Below are 18,422 nucleotides of genomic sequence, written 5' to 3' on the forward strand. Positions count from 1 at the left end.
CAAGCAAGTTCTGACTTCACAGCAATCAGCACTTAATTCCGCACAACAATTGCAATGCGTACATACCATCAAGTGCTAGTAGTTTTTGAGAAGCAGCTCCCTGCTCTGCTTCTGTGGGCACCACACCTGGTATTAAAATTCGTACCGAATTCTATATTAATACTATTTTATTATAATATTGAAATATAGTATAATATAAAATAGTAAAGTATATTAAATATTGATATAGTATGATACTGTATATTAATTTAGTATCGATATAGTACGATATACAGATTTCCGTACGTGTGGGGGCCACGGTGGGGGCCTTTTCTCTGTACTTTGGGGTGGAGTAATTGGTTCTAGGATCGAGTAGCATTGTTGGGTTCAGATTGGATTCTAACCGTTTGATTCAGGCGGGGTCAATTAAATCAATGAGTCGGAGGTGCTTGGTGAGGCAAAAGTGGGGGATTGGATGGGTCCCATTTCCATCCCTTCTTCCCCAGCATCATCCACGGGAGGGGTCGAGGGAAGGAAATGGCGGTTTGGAATCCGAGCAGGTCGATGGATCTCCACCGCTGGTTGCGGTGTTCCCCTTCATCAGCAGGCTCGAGTTCAGCAACGGTAGCAGTAGCGTGGAGGGGCAAGAAGAGGAGAACCCGTTTGCTTGCTGCCAATTGCACGCCGTTACGGCAAAGCTCCGATACCCAGCAACAAGTAGAGGAAGAGGTGAGTTTGATTTCTTTCTTTGAAAACCAGCTATTCCAGTTACGGCAAATACCATTTTGGAGTTCGTCTTTTAGATTCATGGAATGGAAGCTACCGAGACTAGCATCATGCACACACTGCTCAAAACAGCATCTATGCAGGAAATTGGTAATGGCTATTGCATCATGACTATGTCTTCTTGCGCTGATTTGAGAGTTTTCCTAGATTTGTAGCAAGAGTGTTCGGCAATAAGTCTGATTTGGAGTCTTTTCTTTGCTCTCCTAAGTTTGGCTGCTCCTCTGACATCCTGGTGTTTGTGATAGTATCTTTGAAGACTTGTGTATATGCTCAAAATGCGTTTATTTTCTGGAGATTTATGAAAAGTATATAAAATGGTAGGTGGTGGTGGTGGTGGTTTAATTCTTCCTTTAGCTATGAAATAGATTTTGGCCCTTATCAAATGGATGATTCATGGAGCAGATATGGGCTTTTAGCATGTATAAGAGGAAATGGAAAGTGGCAGTAGTTTGGTGGAAGATCTCAGAGGTAGTATGTTGTTTTAGCTTCAAGCAAATCTTCAAGTGAAGCATAATATTGTCAATCAGCATTTAAATAAGAAAGCCTAACCTGCTCTGGATGAATAGGAAAATTCAGCAAATAAATATCATATAAATTGCCAGAATGTGGTGAAGAGTTGCTACATGCTATATAGTCTGTTGGAATACTATTTCTTCTGAAAGATACTCAAATATCTTACTCCAAGATGTTCATAAGTGGAACTACTGATCATCTCGATCTTTAGAGGCTTTCAACTTAGAATTTTGACTTTCCTGTGGTTCTCCTAACCACATTATCTTCGATCTACTGTACAAAATAGTAAAGAAATGGATGAAGAAATAGCGATAGAGTTCTAGCTGAATGGATGGATGTGTAGCACAAAGGTGCGACTAGGTTGTGTGATTAATATATGCCATACAATTGTGTGGAGAGTAACATGTCAAGCAAAACATAAAGTGAGTAGGCAGATATGAGAATGCTAAGGTGGACCTGTGGGAACACTGGGGAAGGCCATGAAGGATAAAGAATGAAATATGCTTGTTTGAGGATGCAAAAAGTTGCACATAATCTTGAGAAATGCTAAAATTCATTAATGATTTAAAACAGTTGCACACACAATTACTAATAAATGATTGAGATGCTGTGGGATTTGTTTCAATAAAAAAAAGAGAGATGCTGTGGGAATTGTTGGCTGTTTGCCATTGTGGGATGAAATAGAAGAATTTATAAAGCCAAGTACAAACAGTCGAGAGAGTGTGACAATTAGTTCAGTTGATAAAGTCGGTGGTGTTTCGATACCAGTGACCTGGGTTTGATTCTCACCCTTTCCCGATTTTGGCCAGGCTTCCTCCTGTCATAATTCTCACAAAAAAAAAAAAAGAAAAAAAGGGTACAAACGGCTGGGAGGAGAAGGTTTACAAGTTTATGTTCAAACTGGCTGTTTTGTGGATGGCATCATGTGTATGGTGTTGGCAAGTTCCAGGTCATGAGTTATTGATTTGTAATGAGAGAAAAATATAAGAAACCAGGACGCAAGAGAGTCAGAGATACAGGAGTTAAAGATCTTTCTGTAAATCACTGGCAGCCCCTAAGATTATCAATAAAAAAAAATCATTGCCCACCGGGATATTGTCAAGAGCTTGTTGAAGATGGCGGCAAGCTTCCAAGAAGTTTAACTTCCTTTCCACTAACACTTCTCCAGTCATGCCTCGTGGTAAGAGGTTTGTTACTAAAATCTCTGACAGATTTCCAGGCTTCAAAGCTCTCCTAGAATTGTGTGAATTACTGCAGTCTAGGCCAGAGATACATGGGTTATGCATGCGCACCATGAGCTAACCAAAGTTGCCAGTTAGGTGGCAAATTTTGCTACCACTCATGGGCAGGTGCTGTCATGGACCAGGAACTGGCTACTGTATCTTCTACAATTGGTTCATAGTGACACATAGGATTGTATCTTTAAAAGAGTTGTGTACGATGCTCTGTCGTATGAAAGGAGGGACTGCACAAGTTCCTTCCAGAAAACAAATAAGGCTAGTTTCCTCTACTTCATTAGAAATAACCACTCCATTTGGCTCCAATACAGCAGACAAAATAGAACATTATGGAAAGTTACAAAAAAGCAAGAGAAAATCAGAATAGGAAAGCAACTTTGCAGATTTTGATACCTTAGATCGGGAAAAGAAAAACGGAGAAGGCAACCACAATATGCAGAAAGAGGGATTAAAGGTTTGGAAGCCTTTATGAAACTATCTAGATTTTGATTTGTTAAAGGATATAGAGTAAATTTTGTAATTGTGTCATATATCTGTCTATTAAAACTTATCATTCAATACCTATCTCTATAACGAGATGTTTGTCTAGGCTACATGTTTTAGAGGGAGGGAGGAGCACAAATGTTCAGGATAAGGAAATGAGACCATTTATGAGATGGATTGCAGGAGATTATCATATTCTTAATATTTCTTTCTGCTTTAGACTTTCAATTGCTCTTTCTCCTTTCATTTTTAAAGGGAAATTGATGGTGAAAAGACTGGAGAGGATTTGCATGGTGAAGTTGTCTAGCTTCAGGTTGAATGCTGACCTGCAACAAGTTCACTCCTTTCTTGTCTCCTTTTTTCTCTTCCATATTTAAGGTATTAGCCGTGCTACTCAAAAGGCTGGCAAAAAATCAAAAGTAACTGGATGCTTAATCTAGTGTGGTTGTTGAACTATCATAATGTTTTAGGCAGACTCTTTTTTACAGCTTACACTAAATTTTGCCTATAGTACCCATTTATAGCATTATCTAATACCGTTCACCCAATTTATTTTTTTTAAAAAAAGGAAGTAGGGATCATGTGTGATTCCTGTGATGGTAGAGGATGGCTGCTCTGTGACTTCTGCGAAGGCAAGAAGACTTATGTGAAGGCTGAGAACAACCGAATTTATCGTCGCTGCCCAACTTGCAGAGCTGTAAGTCCTTATTAGTTACCCAGAAAAGTAAAAGTTGCATATCATGATATTTTGGAAAGTCACAGTATGATAATGCATATAATACTTGATTATTTAGCTTTCTTACTTGCAGATTGGATACATTCTGTGTGCAAAATGCAAGGTCTTCAAGTGCATTACCTTCCCGGACTACAGTGATGGTGAGCTCTGACCATCAAACAAGATGAATTTGATCTCTCTTTTTCCTGATTTTCTGTGATCAAGTGCAAGATATAAAAAAGAAAACCTTGATTAATGTATTTCATCAAATGTTATTGCTTAATCTATTCATTCTCTTGAAGTGAAACCTATATGCACAACTGGTATATACTGGACAAAGTGTAAAAGGCTATCTGATGCCTCACTATTGTCTCAAGAGTCTCTTGCCTAGTGGCCAGTTCTAAATCAATACATAGATATGAGGCACTTTATTGCATCATATGGTTCCTAAGGGATTTTTCTGCTCCAGATTGAATTTTTAAGTTGTTATACATTTTTTCTGAATATCCAGAGAATTCTGTTAGCTTCTGAGCTAGTTTGTTCATTAATCTTTTTTATGTAGATCATCTTTTATCACTATATTGACCTTTGATTTACCTGGAATTTGTTTACTCCCGAGGGTTCCACTGCTATTCATTGCGAGCTTCTGTTAATTTTTTGGGTGCTAACTGATGATGCATGTGAGTTATTGTCAGATTATTTGATACACTGTTAACCATATGTTCCAAAACATCCCCGCCATTATAGCACTATAAATGTACGCATCATGATGGTGGTGAGACTCTGAATATGCGACTACCTTAGGTTGTTCTGTGTATAGTACTTGCAGATTTGCTTCATATTGAACTTGCGTAACAGTCACTAGAAAAAAAAAAAAAAGGTCTATGTAGGGATCTATAATTAATTCCTCGTTCTGCAGGATCTGGAAAATCCTGGCTTTGTGTGAGACTTGTGATTTAGGCAGTGGAAAATAATAGAAAAAATATTAAAGGATCTCGATATAATATTACTTTCAAAGTCTGCTAAGGGAACTTGATGTAATTTTATTTTGTTATATAAGTTGGATTTGGATAGAAATACTCGACGAGTGTGAATCTATAAAGTCAATATCAAATAATTGAGAAAAAAAAATTAGATAATTATGATTGTAATATTTTTTGGTCATTTCAACAGTAGACCAATTAATATGAAATTCTAGGTCGAGAATAATAAAAATACATCTAGAGAACTGTAGTTAATTCTTTTTTTTTATATTTTCAAAATTAATCCGATCTGCCGGCTTCACATGAAACATGCATGTAAGACCAGAAATTATTTTGAAATATGTCTACAGGGCTAGAAGTAATTTTTATTTCTGTCTAAAGTTCGCAACACTGCTGAATCTGTATGAAACTTGTCAGTTTAGGACCAGAACATAAGGCTCCATTCCAAAGCAAAAAAAAAAAAAAAGTATCCATTCAAGAATCTTTAAATAATTCTCCATCATTTTGTTAGGGCCAACAAACGTCCTTCCCTCAATGCTCGCTCTCTCTCTCTTTCCCCCATCCTCAATTTGCTATATGTTGGCGTCCATAAGGAAGTCGATACACCATTTAACCCCCCCCCGGCTGGCGAGCGTGAATCTCTTCCCTACCCAAAAATTTAATTCCCTAATTCTGCGTGCCTTTCAATCTCTCTTCCAAAGAGGGCCTCGTCTCCCTCCTTTTATAAAAAAAACCCTCTGCAAATATGACATCAGGAGCTCTTCTTTCTCCCTTCTATTTCTGACCATCGTTGGCGTGGTTTCTAAGACAAATCACTTCTCTCCATTCTCAATTCCATTCTCAACGAAGGAGAGTAGAAAACCCACCGTCAGTTCTTCGCTTCTTGTTCCCCTCCATTAATATGAAAATATCCATCTTTTCTCTCCCAAGATCCAACCTTTCCACTCTCACCAGTAAATTTGGTATATATTCCATGCGAGATTCATCCGAGCTAATCAAATACCGTACCATTTGGCAAAGCATCACAAATGAAATTCCTTATCAATCTAATGCTCACAAAATCGTGACGCCAAAATAGACGATAGCTATGAGCTAATAACTTTCCAAAAGATACGACTACCATGAACATGACTGTATCTGGGACCAAAAGACAAAACTACTTCATATTTTCCCATAACGGACTCTTCCATACTCAATTTCACCATCCATTGGGATCGAGATGAGATGCATCAGATAGGATATCCCTGACTTCATCTCTTATATTCTCAATATAATATTTGGACGATCCTTTTAAGTATTGAGATGAATATACAAATGCCATCCCATGCCGCGCATAATCCTGTGGGCATAACAGCACCCAAGCCCTTGTCAGGCCCCAACTTTCGAGATGCAGTGCAACGTCTGGTGCAGAAGGCAATGCCAACGAATCCAAAAACAAAAAAAGCAAAAAAACTCCCTGTAGATTCCATTCTTCCATCATTTTCCATACTTACAATAGCCCATAAAATGAGACAAAATGATTGGCATAGTACACAACAACATAATGCATACGATGTAGGATATAACTCTAGACCTCCGGAATAGAGCAAATCCGCCTTCTTCCTCTTCTTCTTCTTTCTAGCTTGTTTTCTTTTTTAGTTCCTCCTCTTTCTTTCTTTGCTAGCTGGGATACACGTTATGAATTTGAAAAGCTTTATTCATCTTACTCTTGATAACTAAAATGCTCCTTTTATACATTTATTTATTTGCTAGAAGAAGATTATCACGCATCTGCTGGGTGCAGCATGAGGATAATGGAGGAGTAGCTGAGCATGGGGTAGAGGTTGGAATTGAGGAAGTGGGCATATTGTTTGACGGCAATGGCTCGGTCTGGAAGGTCGTCGGAGAGGAAGTCATAGGGTGTGGGCTTGCCTGTGTCCACCAGCGGCTCCCATCGGTAGCCTGGTCGGTCTGGCAGCGTGATTGTCACCGGAAGATGGCTTGTGTTGAACGCCACATAGATTTCTCCCTTCACTGCATCCATCTGCCCCAAATTCACCATCAGTCCTTTCTTTCATAACCTTAGATATGCTGAGAGATGGAAGAAGACCAGACATAAAAATACCATGGAGAATGCCACAAACCGACTGGTTTTGGACCAGTCTGGCATCCCAGGCTGGTGGCCATGCCACTGGAGTCGTTCGGCTGTCGGGAAGTCGTCAAGGCCAAGAGATTCACATTCCCTGCAGTCCATCAAAAAACAGCTGAGTAGAGATAAAAAGAGAGACTCTGTTTGATGCTACTGTTGGTAAATGGTAAGCGGCAAGGAAAAATATTTGGTGATAGATCGGTGTTTTACTGGCGGAATTTAGTCATCAGACGGCAGAACCTATAGAAGTCCGATGATGATTCTTCCTTCCTATCCCATCGGAAATAGTTGAGCTGCAGCAAACAAGTAGAAATGGAATGAACAAGGATCAAAGAGAGTAAACCGAATGAGAATAAGGTCAGAACCTCACATAATTATCATGGCAGTAAGTATTGTTGTTGCCTCCTTTTGTGTGACCATACTCATCGCCCATGTAGATCATGGGAACGCCCTGTCAATAATATAAGGATATTAAGTGAACTACCAGAATGATTAGCCTTTTTTTTTATTTTATCCGACAGAGGTTGAGGTAATAGAAAAACTAATACTTGAGAAACCATCAAGCACAGGAAGAAGTTCCGCATTTGCCTTTTTCTCAATCGTCTTACTGTTATACTTGCAAACTCTCCTTCCTGCATGCTCAAAATAAAGAATATTAGACTACATCTACTCAGGAATTTCTAGAGCTAAAGCTATATCATAAGTCAGCATGTGCTAATGCGGAAAAAACACCACCACCCATGCCCACTGTCAAAAATCATATAATATTGCAGAAAATAGAAAACAAAACAAGTTCAGGTCTTCTAAATCTCTCTGGCCATCCAGTTTAAAAACAATATGTTTAAAAACAATATGGCGGCATATTGAGAGCACAAGCTTCTCACTTCAGCTCAGGAAGGACAAAAATTTAAAGAGAATAGTCACAAGATAGAAGTTAAGGAATACACAGCAAAAAATTCATCTACAAGCTAAATTTTCTATCTCCAGAGAGAATTGTAGAGGTTTACCTCCCCACAATTCCAGCTTAGATTGTGATTTTCTCCATCTCTGTTATCTTCACCATTGGACAAGTTATACTTGTTGTTATATGTAACCAGATCAGCCAAAGTAAATCCATCATGTGCGCACACAAAGTTGATGCTATGCCAGGGTTTTCTTCCTCCCCCCTGATTCAGACTATCGGTGATTAATACAAGCCAAATTAGAGTAACTGCTTGCAGCTATACACAACAAGTTGCCATTCCTTATGACAGAATATACTGGAAAAATACATAGGAGAATGCCTCAACCGGCAACTAAAGAAGAGGAAGGCAATAAAAATAACCAATACTCTGCACATGCTAAACATATCCATCTGGGCATGAATTGGAATTATGCTCCCAGATAATGCGATGCCACATATGTAGAACTTATACAACAATTACCTGGTATAGGTTTGGGCTTCCACAAAGGCACTGAGCAAATGCTCCAGAAAATCCATCAGTACCTTTAATGAATTGCCGCACAGTGTCCCGGTACTGAGCATAGAGACAATATAAGTGAGACTGCAAGTGGGACTAAAAAGGCATAATAGATACACAATCTGTATACTTTCACAACCATAAAGTGTTAAAGCCCAGCATAGAATCTGGTGCTCACAGAATATAAGCATAGACAATCATCTCTAGGTAATGCAAGGGGTTGTCCCCGCACTTCCCCCTCTCCTGTGCTAAAAAGAACCACACAAACTCACACGTATCCGATATCATTTTTTTTCCTGAGAGGTTGCAAGCTTTATCATGAGAGAGGCAACTACATGCAGCCTGATTGCGATTCTGAGGAAGGATTATGGTGTGATAAGTCATGCATCTGCGGGTCAAGGGCTGATAGCCTGCTACAGTACATGTTGCATGGAATTCACTCCTACTTTTTTTCTTTCATGCAAAATTGCTAATATTAAATTCTTTTTGATTTTCCTGTTTAAAACTTTTTTTTGGTAATTACATTTGTCATCAATCATTCTCATGTGCCCAGCTATTACTTCAAATTTTCCATGTACCATGTATTCTTGTATTTAATTTCATATAATACAATTATATTTCTTAATTTCATTGGTTCAATATCAAATGCATTCCTGAACAAAAATATGTAACTAACCTGCCCATTCCATTCAGACCAAATACTCCAATGAGGAAAGTCACCGACTTGGTAAAGGCCTCCCGCATCCCATGCTTCAGCAATTAACTGTTCAACAAGAGAAGCAAAGAAAAGCTACTAAGTCAGAGCCTTTCAGATAAGAAAGAATAGAACTCGTATCAATAAAGATATGTGTTGATTGATTATAGTTCAAATCAAGGTTTCAAGTATTAGTTTCAGTACCTGTACCAGCACCCAATAGGCACCATGTCGGTGTGACAAAGTTTTTGGTACAAAAACTCAGTACAAGGAGTGTACCGGGTACCAGTTCCCGATTTATATGGTACGGTTCTCTTGGAATGGACCAGTACAGTCCGGTACTCAAAACCATGGTTCAAAGTTCAAATTATGCAAAATTGATTGGTCAAGAACAAAAAAATAGCACAAAACAACATGAATAAGAATATTAATAACAATTGAAAATAAATTGTTCTAATAGATATTAAGAGCTATGATACATGAACTGCTGCAAAATTGCATCCTGGGAAAAGCCAGTAGTGATTTCCACTAAATTCAATAAATAGAAATTATTGAAATTTATGGACATTCCCAAAAGAAATTTGTTTGGCATAATTACCTTGACCTTGCTGAGGATTGGATCATTGCTCATCATGTCAATGAGTGGAGGGCTACCAAGGGGGGTTCCAGTTGTGAATGGATCACCTTCTATTGGATTTCCATATACATTAACTGGATCCCATAAGCTTAAATGAACAAAAACATAAAAAGGAAAAACATAAGGATGTTGTAAAAGGAATATGTACAACAAGTGAGGTGTGTAATAGTCAACCTGGAACTCCTGGTCATGATAGAAGCAAGATCAAAGCGAAATCCATCAACATGCATTTCTGTGACCCAGTATCTGTTATACAGAAACAAAGTAAACCTCATTTTGCAAGATAGAAAAATCTTACAAGAGCAGTAGTTAAATTACAAGTTCTCAACTGAACTCAGATTATAAAAGTTGTGCATTAGTTTAAGATTGTCTGATAGAATAAATTTAACATGACAACACCATATATTGGTAATGCCTGACATGCGTGGTCGGCGGAACCATCCCGAATCGCCCAGTTCGGAGCGTATCGAGCCGTATCGCGGCGGACTGGAATGGTTCCGGCAACCAAAGCGAGAAACCAGGATGGAGAGGGAGAAGGAAAAAGAGGAAGAGAGAGAGAGAAAGCAGGGGATGAAGAGAGAGGGAGAGGAAGGAAGAGAGAAGGAGGGTTGCGGAGGCGGAACCCTTCCTCCGCCCCACCGCGCGGCTCTCCGGCCCTCCGCCACCCTCCTTCTCTCTCCCTCTCTCGCTCCCCCTTCTCTCTCTCGTTTTTTCGCTCTCCGGTTCTCCCTCTCCCCCAGCTCCTCTACTGTGTCGGTACGAGCCTGGCACGGGGGCATACTAACTCGTGCCACTGGGCAGCTGGTCCGGGCCCCTGTTCCGGCACAGCAATCCTTGCTGGCATGGACCAACTATATGTAGCAGGCACTATAGGTTTTGAAAGAGTAGCAGTAAAATACATGACTAATAATATGCATTATGCAGTTTACAAAATTTACTTATAATATGCATTATGCAATTTACAAAATTTTCTTAGAAATAAATTCTTCAAACCAGATTCATTACCACTCTGAGAACCTTAAGCTTTCAGGTTTATTTAAAAATTATGCCAAGTTATGAGAGAAGTTTTACTCTAAACTTTTGAAAAAGGAATCATGAGAAGAAGAATGCAACTGCTATAAGAAAAATGAAGATGATAATTGCCTGTTCCATGGTACAATATTGTATATAAGAGTGATGAGAGTTTTTCCCCAATTTTCCTTTTTGAGGGGTTTGGCGAGTCCAGAGAAGTATAAAACTTGACTTCCAATGAGTGTCTAGGCAACTTTGGGTGAAAGGGTGGGATTGACAAAGATCTTTCATCCAGGAACAAATGAAGAACAACAGATATCAGTTTACTCTTCTGTTCTTTATGATAAAGTTGAAGCTTTGGATGCTTCATTTATCTCAATCAGATCATTTTTTTTAACTAAATATAAATTTTATTACTTATTATTAGTGTTTTCTCAGTTATTGTGTTCCATGTATCTCTATTTCCAGAATGCATAAAACATGAAAAATAACTGGTGACCACTGACATACTTCTAAGCACTCAGAGGTCATCAAATGTTCAATTTATTTGCAGAAAAAATTGCTCTGTAAAGCGATTAATATCAGTTAATTTTGGAGATTATTGAAATGCTGCACACCCCAACTATCTAGCTTTGGCACATTAGCAGAAATGCGCAAATGACCGCAAGATCATGCGACCATCTCGTTCATGACTAATTAAAATTTAAAACTAAAATGATAGGAAATTTTACAAGAAAAACAAAATCTGGAGAGTCTACCTCAAACAATCTACTATAAATTGACGAACCGTAGGATGATTACAGTTGAATGTGTTTCCGCAACCCGAATAATTATAGGACTCACCCTGTAGAAAAATAAAATGTTTGTATTTCTGTAGTTGATGGAACACTCAAGATGCAATGTCACAATACATATATAAATATATATGTGCATATATACATATGCACATACCTTCATTTTTTATATATGTATGTATGTAAAAGAAATTAGAGGAAGAACAGGTTACGTCTGCACTGATCAAATAACGATCTCTTGGTAAAAGTAAATGGGTAATTTGTCCAAAAAAGGTCTTCCATAAAGGATTTTTCTCATATTCTCATGCATACACATGACAAAGAAACAAGTTACTGACAATGTGGGAACTAACCTTAGGTGCAAGCATATAATAAGTGCTGTTGTCAATGCCCCTAAATGATAATATGGGACCATTCTCATTCCCTTCAGCTGTGTGATTGAAAACGACATCCAGGAGCACCTATTGAAATTCAAGTGAGAAAAATCAGCAGATATTAAAGATGAAGATAACATAGAATAGGCACCCATCTCCCTAGTTACCTCAATGCCTTTTTTATGAGCTTCTCTAACAAGAGTCTTAAATTCATTAATTGCATCAAGGCCACAGTTATTCATCCCAGCTGATGAATACCTTATCATTGGTGAAAAATAGTTTACTGTTGAGTATCCCCAGAAATTCAACCTGAAATGAGGTAAAAAGCTTCAAGGAAAACGATAAGAAATTCTCCATAAAGGATGCACAAAATTATTATCGAGGAAGTTATTGAAGTTTTTTTTTCTTTTCCCTTAGAGTGATAGAAAATGAGAAGCCTGAAAAATGGGCACCAACTGTCTGTAGAGCATTTATAAAAGATAACTCAAAATGCTCTAAGGTTTAAAAATACTGGCACCGAACTGCATACCTTTTTTCCATCAGAATAGTATGATATTAGTACAGTACTGATAACGATCACATGTACCAAAACTGACAACTTTCAAAAAATTGAAAGGTCATTGGTACGGATTGGTACAGTCAATACAGTACGATTGATAAGAACCAGTCCCTGTTTCGACATCCCAGCACCCACACTAATGCCAATTTCGTGCCAGAATGGTAAAGTAATGGTTGTACCATCCTGTTTCGGCGGTTTCTAAAACCATAATTACAAGAAAGGCTGATAGCATTGAGTTGGCTTTAAAATCCGCAAGACAAACTTTGTAAAGCAAGACACTTTAATTTGTGCAGAAGGGTCAAAAGGTTGGAAAGACTCAAAATTTAAAGCAAATTAGACTTGACTGAAAATAATGATAGAACTTGGTTACAACAACCATCATAGATATATTAAATTTTTGCTACAGTACCTAACTTAACACACCTTTAAATTAAAGATAGTAATAACAACTATTTTTCCATGGGAGTTAATTTCTTGAAGGGTCAGATGCATTTACCAGCACAGACATATACACAATGATAATCTGCTAAATAATTAATTAAAAATATTAATAAACTTTCGAGATCAAGTCCACATACTTATTCTCACCAAGGATGGAGTTGTAGCTGAAGTACTCCAGCTCATTAAACTCTTGACACGGCATTAGCTCTATGCAATTGACTCCAAGCTCCTGTAGTTTTTTAAATACTCAACTATGAACCAGAAAGAAGAGAAAAAAAATCTTATATTGGCGACAATAAACTCCAAGCATCACGAGTTTACCTACAATGACAAATCAAACCTTCCATTTAGAAATTACCAAATCTACATATTGAAATCGTTACATTGAATGGTTACCAGCAGCACATTCTTAGATTGCAGGTTGCTGGGAATAAGTTATGGATAATCAAACTTACAGCATGGTGACTTGCAGATATCACAAGTTTCTTGTCGAAGTGAAAAATTATAGTGCATTGGATTGTGTAAGCAGAATTCGGTATATATCTTAGACCAAGCACAAACATAATAAAAAAGGGAACCGTAAAGACACTGACAGCCACCATCGCCAATGAAGTTTTCAAGAATAAAAGGGATGAATATAGGTATGCACACTAGATAGACAGATTCTTCAACAGGTTTCAATTTCTATAGATATGCTTCCACGTATGTACGTACATATATGCTTACGTACATATATGCTTACATAAGCCATACACTGCAGCACTCTAATTTGACATGTCAGAAACATTATCATCAGCTAAAAGTGTGAATGTATATCCAAATACTCGAACCCTAGTTATCGAAATTGAGAAATATTTCCTTCTCATACTTTTCACACTATTGCATGGATGTTAGGGAAAGTACAATAATCCAGATACATAGCAATATTACTTGATGCCTGATAAGAAAGGAAGAAATGTTAATTTCTGATGGGCATAGAAACCTCAATGATATAAATCCCACTATAATAACACTTACCTTCAAATGGTCAAGTTTATTTGCTGCACCAAGGTAAGTCCCTGGGGAATCTGTCCTACTCGAATCATGCCTTGTGAAGCCTCTTACATGCATTTCATAAATTATGAGGTCTTTCTGAGCATAGTTTAAAGGTAAATCTCCCTCCCAATCAAACTGAGAACATTAAAGATAGCATGCTGAAATTAAACCCAGAGGAAAGATGAAGCAATACATTACCAAAAGAAATTTAATATGAAAAAATATTTCAAAGTACAGGCATGACATAATCTAGACAATCACGAAACTACTAACATCTTGCAATTTAAAACAAGAAATGAAGTTTATTAAATCAACAATTTATATAAGCCAAAAACACACTATAAAACTAAAGATATAAAAACTGTCCTGTGCATATATATGATGAAATAAGTTAAAGTGAGGTGCATATATATTGTTGGCTAGTTTTGGATCTTTTCTATGCTTCAATCAAGGTCGCCGTACCAGTTGGTACCATACCGGACGTACCGTACCATACTGGTACCGAACCGATACAGTCTTGTACAGTAACAACACTCGGTACGACTCGCCGTCTCATACTATATCGTGTACCAACACTATAATAGGATGGTACCAATATAGGGTCAAACCTCACTTCAATGTGTTGAAAAAATTTCAGAACTCAAGTAATAAACACTGTCCCAGAAATATATATGATGAAGTAAGTTAAGTAACTTGCACCATCAAAGGGTTAAGCCTTTTGATTGTAAATGAATGACATGTGCATAAATTCCGCAAGCCTCCATGCCATCCATATTGCACCACCAGTGCCTCTTACAGTGGCATGATTGCAATGACCTGGAAATCATGGAGAAGCTGATTGGGACTTGAATCCTTGACTTCCTCCATGCCATGCACCGTCAAAGGTTTAAGGCTTTTGATTGTAAATAGATGATGTGTGCATAAATTCTTCTTCTTTTTGTTCTTCTTCTTCCTCCACTAGTGCCTCTAACAGTGGCACAATCGCAATAACCTAGAAATCCTGGAGCAGCTGATTGGACTTGAACCCTTGATTTCCTCCATGCCATGCACCACCAAAGGCTTAAGGCTTTTGATTGTAACTAGATGATGTGTGCATAAATTCTTCTTCTTTTTGTTCTTCTTCTTCCTCCACTAGTGCCTCTAACAGTGGCACAATTGCAATAACCTGGAAATCATGGAGCAGCTGATTGGACTTGAACCCTTGACTTCCTTCAAAGAAAACAAAGTTCTGAGTACATGGACTAAGCTGTAGTTAGTTAAATGAAACAAGTGATTGTTGCGTTATTCTCAGATTAATTTCCAGGCTACCTTATTGTAGGTCATCATGTGCTTTTCAAATTGTCATGTGATCATGTGACCTATTAAGCTATTCTGTGGCATTTTATCTAACATTGCTATGTATAACCCCTGCAATGGACAAAATCAAACAATCCCTTTTTTCTAAGTGAAAAGCCCAAAACGTGATGATAGAATTCTTTATCCACCCAACCCATCTGCTTTAGAACCATCCTATTATTCTTCAGTCTTGACAAATAAGAAGCACTACAAGTTCAATTTGCCAAAGGCATTTTCTTGTTCAAGTACACAGGCAAGGTCAGCTCAGAACTTTTCAATGCTGGTCATTGTTGCTTTAAATATGCAGTGACAAATTAGTTAGCCATGCAACTGCCACTAATAATGAATTGACTGCTCAAAAGAAGATGTCCAAGCTTCCTTTCATCCTTTCCACAGCAGCTCACTTAATCTTTTAGGTTCCATTCCACAAGCTAATAAGCCTATTGTCCTCAACATTCATAACCTTCTTTTCCTTGGGTACCCAAGCAACAAAAGTTGCACTAATGCTTCTCTAAGAAAGTTGGCTAACATAAAAATGTTTTACAGAGAAGAAAGTGAAGAGGAGAGGGTGGGGGGGCTGGGGTGGTGTGGTGGGGGGAGGGAAGGGGAGAGGTAGAGAGGTAAAGAGAGATCATCCTATCATTGAGCTTTCTGGTCTCCATTCAAAATGCCTTCCAATTCAACCTCTGTTAATCTCTCAAAATTCCAAAATTTCAAGTATGTAACTGCTAGAATTTTCTCCTTTTCAAGGTAACAAGTCAATTAAGCCAGTTTCATAGTTTCCTCAAGCTGATTGTTGAAATATGGGTTTCTATACATACAGCAACAGAAAAATCTAAATGAAAGTAGGTATCCTAATTAACTACTGTTAACTATAACTATAGAGTTCAGCTTATCCCTGTGTTTATGCATCAAAAATCATGAAATTGTTAACCAGAATTTGAAGTTCAAGCAATATAGAAACAAGAATATACAAAATGAAAATAACACCTTAAAGTTCAAAGGAGAAAAGAAAAGAACATAAACAATAAGGATCAATAAATGAATACAAATGCAGTGCAGTGCCCGTAACACATAAAAATACCTCATCGTCGGAAATCGGTATCATACCAGCCATCTGAGGCCAACAATCGCCACCAGGGCCCAAGACACCATAATCCCCTCTGCTTATAACTGCCTAAACAAAACAGGAGGGTCAATTGTAGTGCATAATCTTCAGGGATTGGCGCAGGAATTGTAGTGCATAATCTTAGAATGAGTCACCATCAGTCATACAGCTTAAGGTATTAACTGCTCCAACTTGCAAGAATGAATATTAACTAGAATACTGACATTCAACTGCATTATACTGACAAAAATACAAATTGATCTAACTAATGCAACAAAAAAAGAAAAACAAACCTTAGCATAAGGATCCAACAAGATCCGAGAATAATCAAAGGAGTGCCCTTCTTCAGGAGAAAATTTTCCATCAAACTTGTACCCATATAGCATATCCCTAAATTCACCTTGAACAAAAACATGCCACATGTCCCCAGTCTTGTTGAACAGTGGGTCAAGGGAGATCTGCTCCGTCACTCTATTCTGCACCAAAAGGTGAAGAAAGAAACAGTGGAACATCAAAAACGAGTTTAAGCCTTAAGAAGTAGGACCTTTTTCAGCAATCTATGTTTGCTAGACCATATAAATGATAACCAAATCTTGGGGAGAATGTGAAGTTCTGCTTTTAAATAAGAAGCATGTGCTAATGCTAAGGTTATTGAACTCGGATGCCCCAATGAATCTAAATAGCCACCAACAGTGAATTTTCCCTTTAAATTTGAGTTTACTTTTTCCCTCTTCCAATGGATGACCTCGGTTTAAGGTCAAAATCTTGAGCTGCAAAATAGCACTGTCAACCACTATGAAACGACACCAACTATGAATTTTCCCTTTAAATTTGAGTTTACTTTTTCCCTCTTCCAATGGATGACCTCGGTTTAAGGTCAAAATCTTGAGCTGCAAAATAGCACTGTCAACCAAAAACCACAGTTTACTTTTTTCCTCAACTTCAAGCATCACTTTATTAACAATATCTTAAACTCCATTTCAATCATACAGAGGGTATCTTCTTTTAATCATCATGCAAATGAAGGTAAAGCTACTTCAATAATACTGCCTACTTAACACCCTGGAGACAAATTACTCCAATTAAAGGCAAGAAGCATGAATAGAATCAATTGAATGGAGCAAGCAGAAGGTAGCCAGATTTTTTTTTTTTTTTTGAAAGAAAAAAAAAACCAACTTTCACATTAAAACACACCCAACAGCTCTAATTCAATAAGAACTCAGGTGGAAAACCATAAAACTATATCAGTAAAACTTACTGCTTTCAGATCAGAAAGGGTGAAGAGGCAAAGCGTCACTGCCGAAGCGCTACTGGAACAAATAGCAAAATTGACACCTCCATTGCAAGCCGTAGCACCAAGTGGTGCCGGCGTCCCCGCGAGCACTTTGAATACCGCCAGCCCCGGCCGCTCAGCCACAGCTGTCTCCACCTCGGCAGCCCCTGTACTACTTGCATGGATGACCAAAGACTCCTTTCTGTTGCGGATCCCCGACATTGTCATCACCACCACCGATGATCCCACCCGATCCCGACTTCTCTCTCGCTTTGCACTAACCCTCGAGTGTTTGTGGAAAACTCCTAATTTGCTCCTCCATCTACCAAAGCTCGAAGGAGAAACCAGACTCGGAACGTCCTTTGCCAGCTCCATCAGTGGCAAGGCCAAGGAATCGAGAGAGAAACCTGGTACAACAGGAATTGGAAGATATAAAGATTGGACAAATGATAAGCGAGGAAGGACTCACGGATCAGAGGAACTGCAGTAGGATTCGAAGGGCTCGAGCTCGGAATTGGGGTTTGGGAGAACCCTAGGGTTGGGCCCTGTAGGTTCCGGGCACTTCTGGGATCGGGAACCAGTGGGGTTGGGAGTCGGGTCTCGGGAGAGAGGATGGGGTGAGGGAGTTTGGATCTGAGGGGTGTTTGTCGGGGGCTGTTCCCGCTCGCGCCTTTTGGTTCACTAGGTGTACCCGCACGCAAGACGCCACTTTCCACTCTATCCTCCCGGCTGTCGTTGGCATGCTGATGTGACTCGTGATTCAATCAGGGCCGTCCAAATAGTACATGTTGTAGGGTTTCCGAATTTAGTCCTACATCGATTGGATAGCGGAAAGGACTGTGCCTTATAATGGTGGGCTCAAAGCCTTTCCTTGCG

General features: G+C 38.6%; 2 protein-coding genes across 2 annotated transcripts; one reads left to right on the forward strand and one right to left on the reverse strand.

Annotated features, from left to right (window-relative positions):
• The first annotated feature begins 421 nt into the window (after window positions 1–421).
• LOC103713122 (chaperone protein dnaJ-like protein) lies at window positions 422–4,016 on the forward strand. Its single transcript, XM_008799934.6, has 3 exons — window positions 422–708; window positions 3,568–3,696; window positions 3,809–4,016. The coding sequence occupies exons 1-3, from the start codon at window positions 517–519 to the stop codon at window positions 3,884–3,886; spliced, it is 399 nt and encodes a 132-aa protein (XP_008798156.1). The 5' UTR covers window positions 422–516; the 3' UTR covers window positions 3,887–4,016.
• A 2,124-nt stretch (window positions 4,017–6,140) lies between these two features.
• ISA1 (isoamylase 1) lies at window positions 6,141–18,154 on the reverse strand. Its single transcript, XM_088709221.2, has 19 exons — window positions 18,016–18,154; window positions 17,532–17,953; window positions 16,567–16,749; window positions 16,250–16,342; window positions 13,813–13,965; window positions 12,933–13,024; window positions 11,963–12,104; window positions 11,775–11,882; window positions 11,386–11,471; window positions 9,791–9,862; window positions 9,578–9,704; window positions 8,962–9,048; window positions 8,250–8,342; window positions 7,833–7,991; window positions 7,374–7,457; window positions 7,196–7,276; window positions 7,036–7,118; window positions 6,802–6,919; window positions 6,141–6,720 (listed from the first exon to the last, which is right to left on the reverse strand). Exons 2-19 carry the CDS (start codon window positions 17,919–17,921, stop codon window positions 6,460–6,462), a joined length of 2,412 nt encoding a protein of 803 aa, XP_088565347.2. The 5' UTR covers window positions 17,922–17,953; window positions 18,016–18,154; the 3' UTR covers window positions 6,141–6,459.
• Window positions 18,155–18,422: the final 268 nt, after the last annotated feature.

The sequence above is a fragment of the Phoenix dactylifera genome, chromosome 12 (assembly GCF_051530095.1).
Source record: "Phoenix dactylifera cultivar Ajwa chromosome 12, Ajwa_hap1_PhDact_Kaust_v1.1, whole genome shotgun sequence".
Classification (NCBI taxonomy): Eukaryota; Viridiplantae; Streptophyta; class Magnoliopsida; order Arecales; family Arecaceae; genus Phoenix; species Phoenix dactylifera.